Source organism: Notothenia rossii, assembly GCF_949606895.1.
Source record: "Notothenia rossii genome assembly, chromosome: 4".
Lineage (NCBI taxonomy): Eukaryota > Metazoa > Chordata > Actinopteri > Perciformes > Nototheniidae > Notothenia > Notothenia rossii.
This window is the reverse complement of record NC_136902.1, coordinates 91,512,002-91,537,054: the sequence shown is the minus strand read 5'-3', so window position 1 is coordinate 91,537,054 and position 25,053 is coordinate 91,512,002. Positions and strand designations below refer to the sequence as shown.

The window sequence follows — 25,053 nt, the reverse complement described above, 5'->3', positions numbered from 1 at the left end:
TTTGGTGTGTGTGTGTGTGTGTGTGTGTGTGTGTGTGTGTGTGTGTGTGTGTGTGTGTGTGTGTGTGTGTGTGTGTGTGTGTGTGTGTGTGTGTGTGTGTGTGTGTGTGTGTGTGTGTGTGTGTGTGTGTGTGTGTGTGTGTGTGTGTGTGTGTGTGTGTGTGTGTGTGTGTGTGTGTGTGTGTGTGTGTGTGTGTGTGTGTGTGTGAGTGAGTGACGTGGTACGACTCATCCAACAGCCATTAGTCCCAGCAGCTTCAGGGATGGTTTACGGCCAGATGTAATGAGAGCAGAGCAGCAGAACAACAGGTATTTTCTCTGTAGTTATGACCGCGGATTGTGTTTCAGTCTCAGCTCGCTGCCGGCAGTCTGCTGTACAGTGTCAGCTTGTCAGTTGTTACAGAAAAGTACGAAAAAATTCGTCTGAAATATATGTTTTTTGCACTTGAAACAAACTGGCCGGAAACCTTCGGTCTAGTTTCGATACATTTTGAGACCCAAACGTTTTCAGGCTTTTCAGCGGATAGCAGAAACAACTCGTGTGTCTACCATCTTTAATTAAATAACATCATTAAAAAATGAATCTGTTATGAAGGTCAGTCTGACTTGAGCTTTTTAAGTGACTGCTCTTCGGGGCGATTACACAATACAATCTTTCCTTAAAAAGAGAACATGACTCAGTGTACAGTCTGACATTAACCGTTAGGTCGCTGTTATTCATATTTAGCCCACTTTGTTGTGTGTACATTGAAACATTTCACATCCAAATGATGGAGAATACATGCAACAGGAATACCGGTGTACTAAAAAGCTATTTCAATACCAAACATGTGTTGCATACAAAAGTCAAAGTCAACTTTATTGTCAATTTTTTTTTTTTTTTGTACAGAGAGAGATCGAAATAGTGTTTCCCACAATCCAGAGGAATACATAATCCATATATATACACACATACATAATCAACAGACACATTTTTACATCTGCACAAATTCAAATACATAAATAAAAGCACAACAGTCCATTCAACATAACAGTCAGTTCAAAATACAGTAGGAGCACACACACATGGGGACTGATGACGCTTTCTGATGACCTGTACTGAGAGGAAGCTAGGTCAAGAAATGCATGTATAGTGACAGGAATATACAAGTCAAAGTAAAGGATATACTTGCTACAGTAAGTGTTACAATGAAACACGTGTTTAGCACATTAAGCAAAGATCAGAATCAAGAGCAGGACTTGTTTCCGACTGATGGATGATTTGTAGTTTTTCCTGTCCAGACACTTGTAGTCTTTGTTCCTGTTTGTGCTGTATATAATATTACATCACATGTCACTTGTGGATAATCCCCACAGGAGCAATTTGGGGTGAAGTGTCTCAGGGACACAACGACATGCTGACTGTAGTGGGGTTTGAACCTGTGACCACCTGATCCCAACACCTACGCACAACCCACTGCGCCACACGCCGCACTATATCAAGTTGACTGACTTTCACTTCTGTCCCTCAAAGGTCCCTCTGACATATCTGCAGCTTGAACTCTGCAGCTTGAACTCTGCAGCTTGAACTCTGCAGCTTGAACTCTGCAGCTTGAACTCTGCGGCTTGAACTCAATATATAACACCTTTTAGAAAGTATTCATTTCATTTCTAGCTTTAAACGGGTGCCTTTTAAAGCTCGACTGGTTCTGCCCTCCGGCTTTACTCTACATTCATCATCCCTTCATGAGGCAGAGCCTTTGCCCTTTTTAAGGCGGTGGAAAAGCTGAGTGGATGTTTCTGTTAGGACTGTCTGTGTGATCAGACAATCAGAGTAACTTCTTCTGAATCACCGTTTGATAACAGACATGTATGGTGGTCTGGTTATCCTCGGGGGGAATTGATAACGCTGCTTTACCTCCAGTTACTGTATCATTGCTGTTCAGGTTTTGCAGTGCAATCAGAAAATGTCTTCAGGACATAATAATTGGATAAGCCCTTTTTGTTGATATGAGTTGTAAACTAAGTGTTAGTGTAGAGTGTTTTACAAAAACCTAAAAGGCACCATGTATCGATTTGACACCATAGTACCATTTTTGTAACCTGTTTCTTTCTCTTTAACTTAAAATACTTCAACTTAACCAAAGCAAGTGTTGCTTCACTTTGGAACCTTTCACAAATATGATCTCCAGATATATGGGTTGATGTGATCATCTATTAAAATATAGAGTGTTACGGAATAATTAGCTTAGGTGTTCAACCTTCGACACAGTTCATCATGTTCTCCTCTCACTGTCTCTTTTCCCACGGCATAGGTCTACGGCCTTGGGTATTGCTGCTATCTCTCTCAAGGGGGAGGAGCTTGGGTATTGCTGCTATCTCTCTTAAGGGGGAGGAGCTTGGGCGCATTGTTGTTGCCAATCTATGACCGAGCACAAGCCGCCATGAGGTAGTTTACTGTTCAGGGACGTAGGCGCACATTCTTTCCTATGGACGAGAGCTCTAGTTAGATTCAGGGTCCATATTGCTTTAGTCTCGCTGATGAAGAATGTTGATTATTACACTCTGAACTAGTTAAAACCTGGAGCTACAGAAAGAGTTCTTCAGAATTGGTTTGGCAACCGCTGTGTGAACTCGCGACACACCACCTGTCTTGTAATTTCTCCGGCCGAAGCTCCAAATAAACCCATCAGTGTTTGCCATCAAAGCTCCAGCTCTCCATCGTGTCTCTCTGAGTCCTGACTCTAATTGCTTCAGAAGTTTCCCCCACAAAGAGTGTAGTTTCAAGTGTCATATATTTCTCACAAGTCGGATTACTAACTTGTCGATGTTCTGCAGTTTTTAGATTATAAAATTGGATGTAGGTGATTTTTCAGGAAGCAAGCAATCTCAAGGATGCATACATTAGAATATACTGTATTATATTTAGTTGAGGCTCTCAATCAAATTGATGTATAGTAAGTGCATTCAACCATATAGAAACAAACTCAAGACAGTGAGAATCCTGCAGGCAAAACTATTGAGTGCTTTTCATTGGCCTCACATAAGCAAATAAACCTTTTCTAAGAAGTAAGAATATATAAATATTTGTTGTTTATTCAGTTGAAAGTAGGAGGCTATGCTTACGTATTTACTTTCCTTAGATGTGTCTTTCCTGCATGCACAGCAATGGTTCTATTTAATTTGGTTTATAAAATCTTTTTTTTTTGTGAAATTCCATATATATCAGGATGTTGAACACTTTACATGGCTGCACATTTAAGGATCAAAACAATCATTAGAGCATCAACGCCGGTTATGTTTTCACACCCCGGGCTAATTGGAAACTATCAACTGGAAAACAAGTGTCAAAACAAGGCGTTTATGATGTTTTCACACACTGGTGGCTAATCAACAATCCTGTGGGAACGCGTGTTATTGCGGTATATGACCAGCAGGGGGCAGCATTGAGCTTTACTGCTGCACAAAAACAAGGACCTTATATAGGCAACGGTCCCCTCTTCTCCTGTTGATATGTGTGTGTGTGTGTGTGTGTGTGTGCAGATATTTTTTATATTTCTTATACAAAAATAACCTTTTATTTTCTTGCTATTTCACATTCAATCTTAATTTTGCACTGAGGTTAACCCCCTAATATAATTTCCTCATGTAGCCAGCAAAATAATTTCATTTTATCCGATCGTCGCAGGTTTAACAATTGAATTTCCTGTCGATGTTATTGTTCTGTAAAGGTTGAGGGAATAAAGATACTGCGTGTAATTTCAGACTGATCATTTGAGATTTAATCTGAGAAAGGTGTGTGTGTGTGTGTGTGTGTGTGTGTGTGTGTGTGTGTGTGTGTGTGTGTGTGTGTGTGTGTGTGTGTGTGTGTGTGTGTGTGTGTGTGTGTGTGTGTGTGTGTGTGTGTGTGTGTGTGTGTGTGTGTGTGTGTGTGTGTGTGTGTGTGTGTGTGTGTGTGTGTGTGTGTGTGTGTGTGTGTGTGTGTGTGTGTGTGTGTGTGTGTGTGTGTGTGTGTGTGTGTGTGTGTGTGTGTGTGTGTGTGTGTGTTAAGGGAGCGCACCCATGAGTACGGACATAAAAAATTCAGCTGACAAGAGGAACTAGCCCTGCCACACACACACACAGCGGTAAAGGTAACTCACACTGATGCACCAATTCAAACCCAAGTCAAGCTTCATTTATCCACAGATGCGAGTTAGTGATCTGAAGGGAGTTGCCTAAACTAATTTGCATCAACCCCATTGGCTCTTTTCATCCGCTCGGTTTGTCTTCCTTGGGTTTCTTCCTCCGTTTATCTCAGAGGCAGCTTTCTTCAGCTCCCAAACTGTGGAGCAGCCTACTCAAAGATATTAAAAAGCATGCATTTAAAAGATAATTCAAACATATGTCTTGATGCCAAGCCTTTGTCCAGACACATGTCCTCCCATGTATTCAACACGCGTTCCACTTTAAGTGGTTTTTATGAGTTAAAAAAGTCTCTTGACGCTGAGCTCGTTCTCTTAACCTTTTTTATGTTTTCTTTTAAAAATAAATAAATAGTTATTCCTTTTTTCAATTGAAAAGCAGCTGCATGCTTGTATGGCTTTTGTGTGTGTGTGTGTGTGTGTGTGTGTGTGTGTGTGTGTGTGTGTGTGTGTGTGTGTGTGTGTGTGTGTGTGTGTGTGTGTGTGTGTGTGTGTGTGTGTGTGTGTGTGTGTGTGTGTGTGTGTGTGTGTGTGTGTGTGTGTGTGTGTGTGTGTGTGGTCTTCAGGCTGCTATCATTCACTCTCACTGCTGATGTCACACGCTCACACACACACGGCCCGCTTCAACATGTGTGATGTCAGCAGGATGTCAGCATGGCGCCACACGTTGCTATGGTGACCGTTAGGTGCCCAGCGACCAACAGTTGCTCACATGTCTCCTTTCTTTCCTCTTCTTCCCTTTTCCTTCCTTCCTTCGTCTCCTCCTCTTCGTCACCTCCTTGTCTTTTCTTCCCCTCCGATTGATATGACGGAGCTGAAAAGCACCTGATAGGCTGATGGCAGAAACACAACGTGTGCACACACACACACACACACACACACACACACACACACACACACACACACACACACACACACACACACACACACACACACACACACACACACATGTACCTTTGATACTTGTTAGCCAATGACCCTTCTCATGGTGCCACCTTGTGTGTGTGTGAGCGTGATAGCATGTGTGTGAGCTTGTAAGTGTGTGTGTTAGGGCTGCTCGATTATGGCAAAAATCATAATCCATATTATTTGGGTCCATAATTGATATCACGATTATTAAAAACGATTATCCATTTACTTTGGAAAACATCAATTTATTGGAGACATGTTTTTAACAGTTGATTACCGTGAACTTTATAATTCAACTGAAAAACCAATAATAAAAAAAAAAAGTAATAATAAACAAATAATCGTTTTATTTCGATTACGTTGTTTTCGTAATCGTTGCAAGCCATAATCGTAATTGCGATTAGAATTTGATTAATTGAGCAGCCTGAGTGTTTGTGTGTGTGTGTGTGTGTGAGAGCTTGTAAGTACATATGATTTGTAGATTTGATTTGTTTTTAACTTTTTTAGTTTTTATCTTTTTTTAGCATCTTTTTTATTGTTTATTATAACTTAGTACTTTTTTAACGCATTTCAGATATGCAACACTAAGCTGTCTGGGGCTCTTTCCTGCTGTAACACTACACATTTCCCCTCTGTGGGACTAATAAATGGATTCTGATTCTGATGAGAGAGTGTGTGAGCTTGTAATATGAATGATCTTTATTGCCTTTTTTATTTAATGTTATTTTTCCCCTTCTTCTTTGTAAGAATCAATCACAAAACCACCTGCTGTTTTTGTGATTGGAGCAAAAGGAAAACAGCAGGACTTATGTAAAGGATGGCCGTCTCTGCCAAACATACTGCTGTTTATTATCACTAATATCTAAATACACACTCCACCTCTCGATTCAACAAGAATAATGAATAAACCAGCAGACTAATTAATTAAGTGATGAAGAGGAGGGAGGAAGAATGGAAACTCTGCTTCCTCCACTTCCTCTGACTTCATGCTGTTTTAAGGTCGCTCAGTTTCAGTTGTCAGGTTTAGTGTTTCAGGTAAAAGATTCACTCCTGTCCTTCATCAATAGTCATATGACACACACACACACACACACACACACACACACACACACCCAGACACGCACACGCACACACACACACACACACACGCAGACACACGGACACACACACACACGCACACACACGCACACACACAGACACACACACACATGCACACACACACACACACACACACACACACACACACACACACACACACACACACACACACACACACACACACACACACACACACACACACACACACAAAGTGAAATGCATGAATCAAACCGTAATGAGTGAACATATTTATGAAGACCAAGGCAATCTGAATTAAAAGATTCACTCCTGTCCTTCATCAATAGTCATATGACACACACACACACACACACACACACACACACACACACACACACACACACACACACACACACACACACACACACACACACACACACACACACACACACACACACACACACACACAGACATACACACGCACACACACACACACATGCACAGACACACACACACACACACACACACACACACACACACACACACACACACACACACACACACACACACACACACACACACACACACACACACACACACTCACACAGACATACAGACACACACACACACACACACACACACACACACACACAGACACACAAAGTGAAATGCATGAATCAAACCTTAATGAGTGAACATATTTATGAAGACCAAGGCAGTCTGAATTAATCACAATTGTTCTATTTATCAGCTGATGAACGCCAATATATATTTCTCAGGTAACAATGTGCATGCAGACCAATCACAGATAAAGATATAGTGAAGATAGATGGATAGAAAAGTCAAATGGCATTCATGTTTTGGTCCAATAATGAACACCTGGAAACATTAACTGTGTTTCCAGGATTCAAAGCATGATTGATCCACTCAACAATCTGCTTTGACTGAAGTCATGCAGCTTAGAATGGTGAATGGTAAATGGACTGTACTTATACAGCGCTTTATCCAGTCTTTAAGACCCCTCAAAGCGCTTTACGTACTACATGTCTACATGCACACACCGTTGGCCATCGGGAGCGACTCGGGGTTAAGTATCTTGCCCAAGGATACATCGACATGTTGACTGCATGGGCTGAGATCGAACCCACAACCTTCTGGTGGAAAGACGACCGCACTCGCTCGCAGCCACACTCGCCCACGAACTGGTCCTTTTTGAAAGGATTGTTTTCCTGTGGCTTGTAGGTTGTAGCTTATTGATCTTCTGTAGTTAATATGCACTACTTCCTCCAAATCATAATAGGTCGTACAAGAGCTTGAAATGGTTGGTGTGCAGGTCAGGTTGAGTTTTGGTGGTTAGTTAACGCATCATTTTGAGGGTTGTACGATATGGACCTCTTATTAAAAGCAAGCCTTAAGCTAGGTCATGTGTATGCAGATATTTCAAAACATCACTTTCTTGATATGAGTGTGAACATATCAGAATTGGCTTATTTCTTAATACGATAATACTTTAATGCTCAGATCAAGTCTGAAATGATACTTGCATCACAGCAGCTCCATGAGTAACATCAACAGACACATATCAAGACACAATACATGAAGAGTTTAACTTAAAGGGGACCTATCATGCAAAATGCACTGTTGTACGTCTTTTATACATGAAGATGTGTCCCCGGTGTTCCAGGGAACTCACCAAGTGTCAGAAAACACAACCCTCTCTATTTTCCTCCATACCCAAATCTCTTAAAAAGGGGCTGCAACGGATCTGATACAGACTGATCCAGATTTCAACACTTCTGTGACGTCACAGAAGTGGCGCTACGGCTATTGGGCCAACTCCACCAATCAGGAGGAGACAGCCACGGACATTGCCGTTGGAAAGCGCTGGAGACGCTGTAGTACATATGTCAGGCCTGTAGATGGTGCTGTTCTCACTGAATCAGCCCATGATGCAAAGACAGTGTTAAATTGAGCGAAATGAGGAATGGCTAAAATGCATGATCTGTTTGGTATTTTGAAAAATAGAAAGTATAAATATGCCCTTATAGGTATGGTCCTACACTATATTATTCAAATATAGCATGATAGGTCCACTTAATGTATGGTCCAATAGTCTAATAGTTATGTTGGACCAACAGCTTCAAGTCCTTTTCCTAGTACTTAGAAATCAAGAAAGGAAGTTGCACAGCAGTTGACTTTGAGTCTGTGATCATTGGACTATAAAACAAAATCATGCACTTGAAATAGCTTTAAATAATTTAGGCTTCTTCAGATTTAGGACATTTAGAGATAACTTGCAGACACGTGTTCCATATCTACCCATTGATTGGTTGAATAGTCGGTAAAGTTTAAGTAGATTTTCTTTCATTGACTCCAGTGCGTTGCATCATTTTTAAGTTTCTAAATGACAGCTGTGATGAAGCTAATGTACCGCAGGCTGCATGACTGACATTAAGTCTCACTTCACTTCAGCACCGACTGCTTTTACCAACGGGCCTCATTAACCTGGAAAACGACCAAAGAGCACACACACACACCGTTCCACCGTTAATGAACATGCTCTTTAAAATACTGGTGAGTGTGTGTCCTGTGCTCCCACGCTGACGCACTGTGGGGGCGAACAGACGTCATTCACATGCCAGCCAAGTCCAGGAAGTAACACAACTTACACACACACATACTGTATACACACTGTGTTAAACCGTTGCTTTGTGGTTAATGGTGTGTGTGTGTGTATTTGCGTGTGTGAACTTTCACTTTAATATATCAAGTGACCAAGGAGGCTTGTGTCACTGATCAATATTTGATTCACAGCCACTCGAGCAGATTGTGTGTGTGTGTGTGTGTGTGTGTGTGTGTGTGTGTGTGTGTGTGTGTGTGTGTGTGTGTGTGTGTGTGTGTGTGTGTGTGTGTGTGTGTGTGTGTGTGTGTGTGTGTGTGTGTGTGTGTGTGTGTGTGTGTGTGTGTGTGTGTGTGTGTGTGTGTGTGTGTGTGTGTGTGTGTGTGTGTGTGTGTGTGTGTGTGTGTGTGTGTGTCATTGCTTTTACTACAGATGCTGTGGCTCTGGTCCAATGTGTGTGTCAGCAGAGGAGACCAGCCACAGTGTCTCTTTCTCAGCGAGTTGAGCCAAGATGGTGCCCATAGCAGCACCAGTTGGCACCATTAAGACGGGAGTATCATATTTATATAGAGTTGAGGGGTGCAGTGATATTTTTGTAGTCAGACCATGGAGTTAACATCTTCCTGGTTCACTTGACAAAAAGCCATTGGGATCTTTCCATTGGATTATTGCAGCAAATAAGATCTGTGGCAAAGACACATTTATGATACTTACACGTTTTGTTTAGCATGGTAATTTCCAAATGTATAATAGTTGGAAGTCCTAAAGTATAAAGTTAATGTTATGTTATAAAGAAGCACGGTCACATGACTTCACGTCACCACCACAAAGCCAAAAGTTGCTAATGTTGGGCTATAAAGGAACTAAAGCACGGTCACATGACTTCACTTCACCACCGCTAAGCTAAAGGTGGCTAATGTTGGGCTATAAAGGAACTACAGCACGGTCACATGACTTCACGTCACCACCGCTAAGCTAAAGGTGGCTAATGTTGGGCTATAAAGGAACTACAGCACGGTCACATGACTTCACGTCACCACCGCTAAGCTAAAGGTGGCTAATGTTGGGCTATAAAGGAACTACAGCACGGTCACATGACTTCATGTCACCACCGCTAAGCTAAAGGCGGCTAATGTTGGGCTATAAAGGAACTACAGCACGGTCACATGACTTCATGTCACCACCGCTAAGCTAAAGGCGGCTAATGTTGGGCTATAAAGGAACTACAGCACGGTCACATGACTTCACGTCACCACCGCTAAGCTAAAGGAGGCTAATGTTGGGCTATAAAGGAACTACAGCACGGTCACATGACTTCACCTCACCACCGCTAAGCTAAAGGAGGCTAATGTTGGGCTATAAAGGAACTACAGCACGGTCACATGACTTCACGTCACCACCGCTAAGCTAAAGGAGGCTAATGTTGGGCTATAAAGGAACTACAGCACGGTCACATGACTTCACGTCCCCACCGCTAAGCTAAAGGAGGCTAATGTTGGGCTATAAAGGAACTACAGCACGGTCACATGACTTCATGTCACCACCGCTAAGCTAAAGGCGGCTAATGTTGGGCTATAAAGGAACTACAGCACGGTCACATGACCTCACGTCACCACCGCTAAGCTAAAGGCGGCTAATGTTGGGCGTGATGACATTTAGTCGTCTCATCTGCTGTTATTAAATTCATCAGTGGGGTATTTACTGATGTACTTTATGACGTAGAATAAAAAGTGAATATTTCTTCAGTTTGTGTTAACCACATACCCTATTTCAGGCTAAGAACCACAAAAACGGTTTTATGCGTATGTGCACTTAAAATCATTATATAGGAATTGATTGGAATTAACGGATCTTTTTTGCCATATATTTACAACTTTAAGAAATGGAAATCAAATTCCTTAAAATTAGAAAAAATCACATTCCTTATGAATCACATACATTGTATTTTTAAGTGTTTCGGAGGAGATTTCATAATGTAAAATATATTTCAGAACAATATGAAGATAATAGCAAGTGAACATTTTATAGTATAAACCGAGAAATATAATTATGATGAACCTGAAAATTACAATTGTATGTCTCTTTTTATCTTAATAACCGTTTTCCTAGACTCCTAAACTGCATTGCTTTAATTCATTGTTTCCAAGTATTCAGAATATTAAGTGTACATGTAGCACTTAGAAAGTTGTCATAGGCGCTTTCACACCGGACTACTTTTCCCAGGAATAGTTCCGATAGTTCCTGGGATTTTGCGTTCACACCAAAAATATCTGGAATTAGAACTTTTTTTTGCGAACCTTTTCAACCCTTTTTAGTGCCTGCTAGAGAGCAGGGACTTTCATGGGAGAAAAAGGTTCCAATTTCTGATTGGCTGGGCGAATTGAAAACCACGGCCCGTAAAACTCTGAAAACGTTTTTTGAAGCCGCCATTTTATTATCCTCACATTAGCATTATTAGCATTAGCCCAGCGCACCAACAGAGAGAGACTAACTTCTGTCAACACAAAATAAAACATGGGAGCGGTGGAAATGAGGTGTTGGCGCTTCTGGCGATTTACTCGGAAGGCTTCAGCAGCTTCTACTGAAGCCAGTCCCCAACTCCGGGGACTTCCGGCCGGGGACTTCGGGTGGCAGTATACGCAAGCCCCCAGGAAGTGCGCCAGACTCTGAGGAAAATATGCGTTGTGTCCAAATGGCGGTACTACCATTTCCGTATCAGTCCGTGACGTCATTGGGCCCAGAAATACTTTTCCCCATTGACTAACATTGGGAAAGAGAAGTCTGTCAGCGGATAATTTGTTTTTAACTAAATAAACTACCCAGTTTGAACTATTTTATAGCCCTTATTAAAATAATTCGGTCCTTAAAGTTGTAAAATGCACTAAAAGCCGAATCTAGATTTATTTTCTGTTTCCATTCATTCTAGTGAGCCGAGTGGGGGGCGGGGTTTAAGGGGCGCATGCTCTGTGAGCGCACATACGGGTTCTTCTGCTCTGACAGCTAGGCATGATGGGTAATCTGTGACGTTTTGCTCTCTCAAAAGTTGGGCCATTTTGCCTTCCTGCGCCAATGAGCAGCTCTCATAGGAAAGAACGAGACCCCGCCTCCCACGCTGTATCCAGTTCTTATTAAACATCCATGAGTATACGCCGTGAAGTTGTTTGCAGCCTTCCAGTAAACCCAAAGAAGAAGAAGAAGAAGAAGTGGCGTCAGCGGCTCCCTCAGGGACTTATTCCGGTGTGAACGCGATCTGCTAGATAGTTTCCAGAACTAAAGATTTCCGGGGAACTAAAAGTACTTGGTGTGAAAGCGCCTATTGACTCTCTGTTTAGATTCATGCTCTTTGCTGCGTACATTACTCAGTTTTCATGAGCTTTACGTAACCTCTTCCCGACACACACCTGTCTTCTCTCTCTCTCTGGGACTCAGGGTTTCCAAAGTCATCAAGTTACTAAATCAGCAGGGAGCAGTTTGAAAGAGTAATGCTGTTATCGGGTTGAATTTCTCTCCAAATACTGGAGGATTTTGCAAAGATGTGACACAGGGAGGGTCGTTATGAGGAGGAAACGTGCAAGTTATTTGAACAGCATTATTACAAAGCAAAATGAGAAGGGAAGTGGAAGCTAAAACACCCCCATATTTAAATAATGTATATCTATACAAATATGCAATTAACAGATTCTTATTTCCCACATTTATAGTGGACACAGCCAGTGGTTAGTAAAGCAGATTTATTTCTTTATTAACGGCAGCTTGAGGTGAATTAGTCCACAGAGGTGCTTCACTTTTAGAAATCAATAAGCGGTGTTTGAGTTGTTGACGGTCTTTACTGCAGGCCAACGTTTTATTAATCCCATCTTTATTTTTTATGTGTTTTTGAATTGTGGTTTCAACATTATACAGCCGGCGCCTCTCACTGTAGAATCGATGGATATTAAACACACCACAAATAAATCAGCGTTCAACTTCCTGGTTACTTTTTTTCAGTGTTTTGGTCTTTTCTAATCTCTGGTTTCAACTTCCTCCTCCTCTTCCTCTTCCTTCCTCTTGTACTCTAATATTTCCTGCTTAACTTTCCTTTTCCACTTTCATGATTCCTTCCGTTTTTTGTATTTCTGATTCTATCTTTTTATTTAGTTTGACTTTTCCTTCAACAACATACATTTTTTTTATTCTAATTAGTGCGAGAAACGAGTACAGAATTGCACATGTTCGTTGTCCATTTGTTTTACCCACTTGGACATTCAAACAACAGCTATAGTACTAATTTAAAACGAAATAATTAAACGAAACGAAGGATATAATTATCAAATTGAAATAAATGGAATAAAAAAATATATTATTATAGATGAATGTTAATTGTGTAGATAGAATAAAATAATAAACACAATAATAATAATAATACTAGTACAGAAAAAAAATAATACAAACAAAGATATATATACAAATACATTATTCCAAACATAAATAGAAATATTAACAGATCATCTACAAAGAGGTATTTGTCCATAGCAAATCTATTTTCTAATTTAGTTCAAAGATCAGTAAAACTACAGGCTTTTTACATATATGTTAGTTTTGGTTTCCTAACCATCCTTCTCCTATTTCCTCCCTTCCTCATCTCCTTTTCTATTTCTATTCTCCTCCCACCGCCAGAAATACCTCCTCTTCTTCTCACTTTCTCACCACTCAGCTCTTTTCACTTCCCTCTCTGTTTGTAATCCATCACCTCCTCCCCTTTTTCTCCAGTGGGTGTAATCTGAATATGTTGGTACATCTCTCTCCCTTTCCATCTGAGCCCCATCTTCTGAGTTATTACTCTCTAATCATCAGTGAAACCAAAACCGATTCACAACGCTCTTACACAAAGTTCTCCATACTTAGTGAGTTTGTACCCGACTTGGATAAGATCAACAAACAACTTTTGTATCTGTTTATAATCTTCATAAAAAACAGATTTCGGCGGGCACACCAGATTTAAAAAAACAAATCATCCACATATGAGATTGTCCTTCGGTAACTTTAAAACATCAATATCCTACAACGGTGTTTGGAAAATATTAAGGCTCCTCCAAAAGTTCAACAATTTACTTAAAGAGGCCCTATTTTGCTTTTAGGGGTTTAAAGTAGTGACACTGCATACTGATATACACCTGAACATCAGCAGGAGAGGACTCTTTAAAGTAGAGACACTACATACTGATATACACCTGAACATCAGCAGGAGAGGACTCTTTAAAGTAGAGACACTACATACTGATATACACCTGAACATCAGCAGGAGAGGACTCTTTAAAGTAGAGACACTACATACTGATATACACCTGAACATCAGCAGGAGAGGACTCTTTAAAGTAGAGACACTACATACTGATATACACCTGAACATCAGCAGGAGAGGACTCTTTAAAGTAGAGACACTACATACTGATATACACCTGAACATCAGCAGGAGAGGACTCTTTAAAGTAGAGGCACTACATACTGATATACACCTGAACATCAGAGGAGAGGACTCTTTAAAGTAGAGACACTACATACTGATATACACCTGAACATCAGCAGGAGAGGACTCTTTAAAGTAGAGACACTACATACTGATATACACCTGAACATCAGCAGGAGAGGACTCTTTAAAGTAGAGACACTACATACTGATATACACCTGCACATCAGGAGGAGAGGACTCTTTAAAGTAGAGACACTACATACTGATATACACCTGAACATCAGCAGGAGAGGACTCTTTAAAGTAGAGGCACTACATACTGATATACACCTGAACATCAGAGGAGAGGACTCTTTAAAGTAGAGACACTACATACTGATATACACCTGAACATTAGCAGGAGAGGACTCTTTAAAGTAGAGACACTACATACTGATATACACCTGAACATCAGCAGGAGAGGACTCTTTAAAGTAGAGACACTACATACTGATATACACCTGAACATCAGCAGGAGAGGACTCTTTAAAGTAGAGACACTACATACTGATATACACCTGAACATCAGCAGGAGAGGACTCTTTAAAGTAGAGACACTACATATACTGATATACACCTGAACATCAGCAGGAGAGGACTCTTTAAAGTAGAGACACTACATACTGATATACACCTGAACATCAGCAGGAGAGGACTCTTTAAAGTAGAGACACTACATACTGATATACACCTGAACATCAGCAGGAGAGGACTCTTTAAAGTAGAGGCACTACATACTGATATACACCTGAACATCAGAGGAGAGGACTCTTTAAAGTAGAGACACTACATACTGATATACACCTGAACATTAGCAGGAGAGGACTCTTTAAAGTAGAGACACTACATACTGATATACACCTGAACATCAGCAGGAGAGGACTCTTTAAAGTAGAGACACTACATACTGATATACACCTGAACATCAGCAGGAGAGGACTCTTTAAAGTAGAGACACTACATACTGATATACACCTGAACATCAGCAGGAGAGGACTCTTTAAAGTAGAGACACTACATACTGACATACACCTGAACATCAGCAGGAGAGGACTCTTTAAAGTAGAGACACTACACACTGATATACACCTGAACATCAGCAGGAGAGGACTCTTTAAAGTAGAGACACTACATATACTGATATACACCTGAACATCAGCAGGAGAGGACTCTTTAAAGTAGAGACACTACATACTAATATACACCTGAACATCAGCAGGAGAGGACTCTTTAAAGTAGAGACACTACGTAAGGGATAATGTGCTGCGACGTGGTCATTATGGGGAAAAGAACACCGACAGGCTGATCAGGAGCCCGACGCGAAGCGGAGGGATCTAGATCGGCATGCATCCCATAATGACCAAGTCGCTGCGCATTATCCCGCTTATTACATGACCACATTCTCAACAAAGTAACGTTATGACTCCCACTATTAATTTAAATGCTTTTATGGATTTAGAAAATGATTTTATTGATTTAAAAAATAGTTGTATGTATTGATTTAGATTGACATGCATCCGCTAAGAAAAATAGTCCGTTGTTACAGTTTGAACTAACGTAGCAACGGCAGGAACTGCTTCGATAGCGTTTTTGAGGAGCTTTTTTATTACAGATTTGAAAACATCGCTGCTTGCTTTAAAAGTAGCACAATTCATTATGTCAAACCTTGGAAAGTATCTAAATATCCCTGCCCTAATGCCAAAGGAACTGGCAACTGAAATGTGTCGCCATTTGATGTCTATGTCTGGACCGCTGCGTAAAAAGGAGGATTTCTGCCCGTTACTTCTCCGCTGTTTTCTTGTCGCTCTTGTCTTGTCAGTTAGAAAAGCAAACTGCATGCAGTTTGCTTTTCGGCCAAACTGTATACAGTTAAATCGAACAGACTTGTGTTTGCAGATGTGAGCGTCCTTAACAACGGTCAATAAGTCCTTGACAGCGGTCTGTCTGTTCGGTATTAACAACGTATCACGTGTTCTGAATTGACCAATCAGAATCGAGTATTCAACTAAGCCATGTAATAATTAAGCAATAGCTCATGACAGGCCGTGGTATATGCTCATTATATCACAGCTAAGGGGCGTGGTTCGGCCCGACGCGAGTGCGGTTACCAAGTGTGGCAATATGAAAGAAAAATACACACTCTAATTTAAATAGTTTTTATTTGTAAATAATGATGTTCAAAATGAAATAGTCCCTCCGTTGCCTTCTGCAGAAAACATAGTGCAAGGTGGTTGCTATGCAACAACACTAACAGCAAGCGAACATATTAGACAGAGAGCGTTGATCCATTATTTGGCTGTTTATTTACATTAATGTGTATGTTGCTGTTTATTGTGCATCCACTGAAAAACTGTCCAGCATCAGTAGCATGGCTTACGTGGTCACTTGTATAGGTTGAGGTTATTCGAGGCTGTTGCTTGGTGTGGCGAGAATATTGCTCCACTTTCTCCGGTCCCCGAGATTGGGCTTCCAGTAGCTCTGGAGAGAGCTTTCGCACCTGTGGCCACTAACGGTCATAATTTCTCTGCTTTGTTTAAAGACCCGCATCAGAAAGCTTTTGAATGGTGGTACTTTTCCAGTTGGTCTACCTGCTCTTCACGTAGCTCTGCATGTCGTAGTTTAGGTGCTTTTTTTTCTGGAGATAGGCACTGCTCAATCCACTCCTCCATACTATAGTAAGACCCCCCCGGAGGTCGAAGTTAATCTTAAATGTTTCCATTTTATGCTTTGTAAGTTTGTTTCGTAACGGAAGAAATTTAAATATATTTATAAAACTGACAAGTCAAATCAAGCAATCTGATTGGTCGATAGCGTTTTTGCGGACCTCTTTGATTACAGATTTGAAAACATCGTTTCTTGCTTTAAAAGTAGCACAATTCATTATGTCAAACCTTGGAAAGTATCTATATATCCCTGCCCTAATGCCAAAGGAACTGCACACTGAATATGTTTTGCCTTTTGATGTCTATGTCCAGACCGCTGCGTAAAAAAGGAGGGCTTCTGCCCTGTTACTTCTCCGCTGCTTTCTTGTTCCAGTATGAAAAGCAAACTGGATGCAGTTTGCTTTTAAGCCCAACGGTATAGTGTTTTTCTCAGAGGCGGAGGGATACTGACTTGTTGTGAAAAGTAACTTACAATTCTACCCGTGGTATACGCTCAGTATATCACGGCTAAGAACCAATCAGATTGCTTGATTTGACTTGTCCGTTTTATAAATACTGATATAAACCTGAACATCAGCAGGAGAGGACTCTTTAAAGTAGAGACACTACATACTGATATACACCTGAACACCAGCAGGAGAGGACTCTTTAAAGTAGAGACACTACATACTGATATACACCTGAACATCAGCAGGAGAGGACTCTTTAAAGTAGAGACACTACATACTGATATACACCTGAACATCAGCAGGAGAGGACTCTTTAAAGTAGAGACACTACATACTGATATACACCTGAACATCAGCAGGAGAGGACTCTTTAAAGTAGAGACACTACATACTGATATACACCTGAACATCAGCAGGAGAGGACTCTTTAAAGTAGAGACACTACATACTGATATACACCTGAACATCAGCAAGAGAGGACTCTTTAAAGTAGAGACACTACATACTGATATACTGTGCCTTCTTACAATCAAAAATAAAATATACATATTAAGAAGTTGCAGCTTTTATAAAGTAAAGCAATGTTGGGGTTTTATTATTTACTCTTGCCATAAAGTCAACCACATAAATCATGCATCTCCCAAACTCATTACTTTGATTTCCTCGCCTCCCTCTGTATTTCCCTATTTTCCATCTTATTCTCTCCCTCCTTATCTCCCGTCTCCTCTTCCTCCTCTCACCACTCCTCCAACACTTCAAGTTTTCTTTTTTTTACTCTCCATTTCTCCGGCGCTGCTCATTCATTCGTCGTGCCGCTGAGTTTGCACAGGGCTGCCATCAATCACAAACTAATAATGTTATGTAGAGAAATGGATAAAGGAGGAGAGATTTCAGGGTTTTTCTCCACACTGAAGGAAGGGAAACTTGTTTAAAATGAAGTATTGTGTTGGGGAAAGAAACTGTCAATCTATAATATGAACACACACACACACACACACACAGACTGTTTGTGATTAATTCTGTTGTGTGGTTTATTTGTCCTCAGGGTTAGGGTACCCGTATGCTCTGCCAGCGCCAGCAAAGGACTTTCTCTCTGGTAAAAAAGCAGGCCATAAAACGTCTGCATAATTCCCAGTCTGCCCATTTGTAACCAGCAACTACCCCCTCAACTACTACCCCCCCAACAACTACCCCCTCAACTACATCTAACTGCATCATTCATCTTTAATAAGTTGTCTGTGAGTGTTGCTCAAACTTTATCAAGCGCTTGACAAAAGTTTCCCCAGCTTTGCGATGGATTAATCAGTTAAAAAGTCTCCCGTTTGGTCTTTGCAGAATGTGTGTGTGTGTGTGTGTGTGTGTGTGTGTGTGTGTGTGTGTGTGTGTGTGTGTGTGTGTGTGTGTGTGTGTGTGTGTGTGTGTGTGTGTGTGTGTGTGTGTGTGTGTGTGTGTGTGTGTGTGTGTGTGTGTGTGTGTGTGTGTGTGTGTGTGTGTGTGTGTGTGTGTGTGTGTGTGTGTGTGTGTGTGTGTGTGTGTGTGTGTGTGTGTGTAAAAAAGAGCAGCAGTCTTAATGCTTTGCTGTTTTTAAAGTGGCGCCCTCTACACATGCACACACACACATGATAACCTTGTGGCTTCTTATTAATCAACACGAAAAAATATCTGTGTGTGCATTATTCCCGTGTGTGTGTGACAAAAATACTAACTCCACCCAGCCTGGCATAATTACAGCTGCACCCGAGGCGTAATGGAAAGTAATAAAGCCCTCTGGACATCTGTGTGTGTGTGTGTGTGTGTGTGTGTGTGTGTGTGTGTGTGTGTGTGTGTGTGTGTGTGTGTGTGTGTGTGTGTGTGTGTGTGTGTGTGTGTGTGTGTGTGTGTGTGTGTGTGTGTGTGTGTGTGTGTGTGTGTGTGTGTGTGTGTGTGTGTGTGTGTGTGTGTGTGTGTGTGTGTGTGTGTGTGTGTGTGTGTGTGTGTGTGTGTGTGTGTGTGTGTGTGTGTGTGTGTGTGTGTGTGTGTGTGTGTGTGTGTGTGTGTGTGTGTGTGAGAGATAGGGGAGATGAATGGTTCTGATTAGGCGGTGCAAGCTGCGGACAAGACTGATGATCAATGTCTATCTCCTCTTTTGCTACTTAAGAACTGATGAAAGTGTAATGGCTACACACACACACACACACACACACACACCCACACACACACACAGCGACACGTTGCTTGCTCTCACATGTACATTAAATGTGTGTTGTACTCCCTGCACGTGTGTGTTGCTGTCAGTTCAAAGCAAATGCCTGTGCAATGGGAATTCTATGAAAGTAAATGTGTGGCACACTTGTGTGTCTGCGGAGCACTGCAGAGCGGAAATGCTGACTCCGCAACAACAGCAGAGATGGGTTTTGGTGGGGAGGGGGCACAGGAAAGCCCAAATAAAAAGAGAGAAAGAGAAATGATTGGATGCAAAGTGGAAAGGAAGGAAGGATGACGGATTAAAGGAGCAGGGGGGCAGGAGATGGAGAAACTTAAAGACAGAGGACAGACGGAAATACAGTTAATACACACATGGAGATGGAGGGGGAGTTGATGTTTGAGGTGTAACAGATTAGCAGTCAGCAGCAGGTGCCTATTGGCTTTGGGAAGTAACATTCTGGATATGAAGTGACTTTAATCTCCCCTCTGGGTCAAAACAAACACACTCAAATACACACATTCAGACACACCCACACTTACAACAACTTCCTGTTGCAACGTCTGTGTCTCAAAATGCCCACGATGCCACAGCAAGAACGCCTTTAAAATATAACGTTTAATCATGAAGTCTTAAACTGCATTCACATGATACGTGATTTTCTCTTTTCTCACCGTGAGGAAGAGTGAGTTTTGTTTCTACGGTTCTCCCATAGAACCTTCTCTGCTAGCGTACTTCATACAGCTGTCACCTGATTGGTTGAGCGTCGTAAGGTTAGTGGTAAACGAGGTCAAAGTTGAAATAATTTGAACTTTGAACACACCCCTCTCGCCATAGAAACACAACGGAATCATTAGCGCAGAGCCATTTGACTGTGGATCATTTGAATTCAGCTTTAAGATGACGCTGACCAAACCTGAAGTCGATTGGATTCCATCTGTAGGAGAAGTTTGTTCAAGTAGGAGGTGGAAAACAGCCAAAACAAACCTGACAAGTCACATACAATTATAAATGCACAGCTTCCTGTTGGGTTTAGACCATGGCCACAAGAGACTTTTTTTTAAATCTATATGTAATAGACATGCATGTCAAATATCAAACCTGTTGGTTAATTGTACCGCAAGGGCTGCTCCGTTGAAGTTTTGTTTTGTAAAATCTTGACACTACTAAGCCAGGGTTTCCCACACATAGACTTTATATTAACGTCCGCCAAAGTATGTTTGGCGACCCATTTAGGTATACTTTTTTAGCTTAGCGTTCTCGGCTACCACCACAAGTATATTTCAGATCTGTGGGAAACACTGTAAGCATTATAACCATATCAAGTTGACCACGATGAATGCACGTGCCAAGTTGTGTGTGTGAATGGATCCCTAAACCCTAAAATATAACTTCCTTGAGGTTATACAAAAGTGTTTTATTAATGTGTTTCAGAGCCACCACGTGTGTGTGTGTGTGTGTGTGTGTGTGTGTGTGTGTGTGTGTGTGTGTGTGTGTGTGTGTGTGTGTGTGTGTGTGTGTGTGTGTGTGTGTGTGTGTGTGTGTGTGTGTGTGTGTGTGTGTGTGTGTGTGTGTGTGTGTGTGTGTGTGTGTGTGTGTGTGTGTGTGTGTGTGTGTGTGTGTGTGTGTGTGTGTGTGTGTGTGTGTGTGTGTGTGTGTGTGTGTGTGTGTGTGTGTGTGTGTGTGTGTGTGTGTGTGTTTGGCAGGAGTCATTACATCAATAGCACAACCCCACCTGCCTTTTTTCAATCCTCGTGATGCCTCCTACACACACACACACAGTCTTTTTCTTTTTGTGTGTGTGTGTGTGTGTGTGTGTGTGTGAGTGTGTGTGTGTGTTTCCTCTGAAGAAATGAAGCCTCTTTTTTTCTAAATCCCATCATCCAGGCGTGTTAATGCAGAGCTCATCAGCAGTGTTTGACTAGTCATACACAGACGCATCCAATCAGTGGTTCAAATATGTAATCCCACTCCGAGCCAGCTTTGATGCCGAGTAAACTCACGACTCAGCTTCTTTGGATATACATAATCATAACTCTCTCAGATATTAGAACTCAGGTGCTGCTCTAAAACAATTCAACTTTTCAGGGGCCAACTTTTTATCTGGCAATAAATCAGAATTCAGGATAGAAAATATATATGTATCGCCGGGGGGCAAACTCGATTGCGTAACAGTGGCTCCATTTTACAATAACATAATATCAGATAGTCTGAATGAAGACACAATCAAGATACATACATTAATAAGAATGTAATCAGTGTATTCTATATGTCAACAGTCCATAGCTGCTATTGTATTGAGTCACACTTATACAGTTTGTCCATTATAGTAAATAGCATTTCCAGCCTTGTGACATGTTTTGGTATCAATCAAATAAAAAACGTTTTAATAAAATCTTTGATCAGAAACGTTTTTTTATATTTTGTGATTATAGGGACTATTATTTTTGAACCAATGTTGGATTTGTATACTATCTGAACAATTTAGTATTGGTGTCTCCTATTGATTAGGGCTGCTCAATTAATCGCAATTACGATTATGGCTTGCAACGATTACGAAATCAACGTAATCAAAATAAAACGATTATTTTTAAATTATTATATATTTTTTTTTAAATAACTTTTTTTTTTATTATACTTAAAGCTCAGGGTAACCAACTGTTAAAAACATACTGTTCACATTTTTTTTCTCCAATACATTTATGTTTTCAAAGCAAATGGATAACCGTTTTTAATAATCGTGATATCAATTATTGACCCAAATAATCGAGATTATGATTTTTGCCATAATCCAGCATTCCTACTATTGATCACTAATTACAATACACTGTATAGGCTAACAGTTTAAGAAGCTATCATTTGCTTAAATCCCGATAGAGATATTTTACATTACAACAAAATGTCATCCATCCAAATCCTTAACGCACAAAATAGTGGTAGATTATGAATCCACGTATTATTGAAGTCACAATGATCACTGATTTCTTCACTTCATGACTGATATCAAACCATTGGGATCAGGGGAGGATGTTGCCATGACCAAAACAGTATGACAACAGGTGTCAATGTGTGTATGGAGAGAAGGTCAAACAAACCCAGTCACCCTAAGACCCTAATGTATTAACTTCAGGTGATGTTAGCACTGTAGTATTGATCTGTAAGATGAAAGCTGTATTGATCGCAGAGACTCAGACAAAGTTCAGCTCTCAGACTCAGAGTTAAAACATGAGACGCTGCAGTGAGACTCTCCAGACAATTAACCCAGGATCATGAGAGGTCTGGTATATTCTCTGACATTATGAAGCTCCTATAGTTTCATGAGCTAGAAGCAAACGGTGGGGTCAATTTACACTTGTAGTCCGCCCTATGTCAACCGGCACAGGCACAAGTACAGATACGCGTGTTTAAAAATACTCTGGTGAAAGTAGATGTACTGACTAAACTTCTTTACTCAAGTGAAAGTAAAGAACTTTGAAATGTACTTCAGTAAAAAGTACCCATAACTAGCAGCTGTTTTAAAGAGTACCTGACCTCCCTTTATATTAATAGAACAATAATGTCATTGTTAGCTAATGAATGTTTCCATGCTGAACAACGGCAACATGACAACGTTTTCATTGGTCCCTCTTCTTTAGAGAAGACCAGGAAATGATGGATACACGGATCGTGTTCAAATCAATAGGCACGCAATGACTCTAAATAATAATGATCACGCCACCAAACACACATTCAGACTAAAGGAACCAGCCTGTTTGGAAAATGAGAGAAGTAGAAAGTACAGGTATTTGAGTTCAACATGTGAGAAGTAGAAAGTACAGGTATTTGTGTTCAACATGTAAGAAGTAGAAAGTACAGGTATTTGAGTTCAACATGTAAGAAGTAGAAAGTACAGGTATTTGAGTTCAACATGTAGGAAGTAGAAAGTACAGGTATTTGAGTTCAACATGTAGGAAGTAGAAAGTACAGGTATTTGTGTTCAACATGTGAGAAGTAGAAAGTACAGGTATTTGAGTTCAACATGTAAGAAGTAGAAAGTACAGGTATTTGAGTTCAACATGTAAGAAGTAGAAAGTACAGGTATTTGAGTTCAACATGTAAGAAGTAGAAAGTACAGGTATTTGAGTTCAACATGTAGGAAGTAGAAAGTACAGGTATTTGTGTTCAACATGTGAGAAGTAGAAAGTACAGGTATTTGAGTTCAACATGTAGGAAGTAGAAAGTACAGGTATTTGTGTTCAACATGTAAGAAGTAGAAAGTACAGGTATTTGTGTTCAACATGTAAGAAGTAGAAAGTACAGGTATTTGGGTTCAACATGTAAGAAGTAGAAAGTACAGGTATTTGGGTTCAACATGTAAGAAGTAGAAAGTACAGGTATTTGTGTTCAACATGTGAGAAGTAGAAAGTACAGGTATTTGGGTTCAACATGTAAGAAGTAGAAAGTACAGGTATTTGAGTTCAACATGTAAGAAGTAGAAAGTACAGGTATTTGTGTTCAACATGTCAGAAGTAGAAAGTACAGGTATTTGAGTTCAACATGTAAGAAGTAGAAAGTACAGGTATTTGAGTTCAACATGTAAGAAGTAGAAAGTACAGGTATTTGAGTTCAACATGTAAGAAGTAGAAAGTACAGGTATTTGTGTTCAACATGTCAGAAGTAGAAAGTACAGGTATTTGAGTTCAACATGTAAGAAGTAGAAAGTACAGGTATTTGAGTTCAACATGTAAGAAGTAGAAAGTACAGGTATTTGTGTTCAACATGTAAGAAGTAGAAAGTGCAGGTATTTGTGTTCAACATGTAAGAAGTAGAAAGTACAGGTATTTGTGTTCAACATGTAAGAAGTAGAAAGTACAGGTATTTGTGTTCAACATGTAAGAAGTAGAAAGTAAAAAGTTGTAAGAAAAATAAGTAGTGGAGTAAAGTACTGATACCAGAAACATGTACTTACATGTAATCACAGTAACAAAGTATTTGTACTCCACTACTTCCCACCTCGGACCGGCTCCAGAAGTAATTGGAGGTAGATTAGGAACCCAGTAAGTCAGGTAGTTTAAGGCTGAAGCGGAGGATGCACCATGACAAAATCCAGCAGCATTTTCCTCATGTTTTGTAGGATGTTGAAAGCTACAAGGGTTTTTAATGTAGAACAAGAGAACCATCAGCAACACTGACAAGAAACACATGCATGAAGTCAACCTCAGGATCATAATCTAAATAAAACATGTCATGTGGGAGGGAAAATGTATGACTTGCACATTAATAAATCTGTGAGAGTAATTATAAGAACATTGAGGTGACCGGCAGCTCTTAAAAATTCTCCCAGCTCCAAATATTGCTGTATATCACGAAATGTGTGTTATTTCGATAAACACATCTCATATTAGTGTTCTAAAAGATTGGTGTCTCGCCTGAAATTCTGTTATTACTTAAAAAAACAGTTTATTTTAAAGCACTATGTTAATGTTCACCTCTGTTACTATACATCCCTCTGTTGATGTATGACAATTGTAGAAAAATGCCGATA

At 40.5% G+C, this 25,053-nt stretch overlaps 1 protein-coding gene across 1 annotated transcript in view; it reads left to right on the top strand.

Moving 5' to 3' along the window:
• The window catches only part of LOC307034965 (chloride channel protein 2-like), a gene marked incomplete at its 5' end in the record, with an annotated part of 153,871 nt that overhangs the window by 33,273 nt on the left and 95,545 nt on the right, over positions 1-25,053 (top strand). Inside the window, one exon of the mRNA XM_079673889.1 lies at positions 18,393-18,443. Coding sequence (XP_079530015.1) covers positions 18,393-18,443 — 51 coding nt within the window. The remainder of the gene's footprint in view (positions 1-18,392; positions 18,444-25,053) is intronic.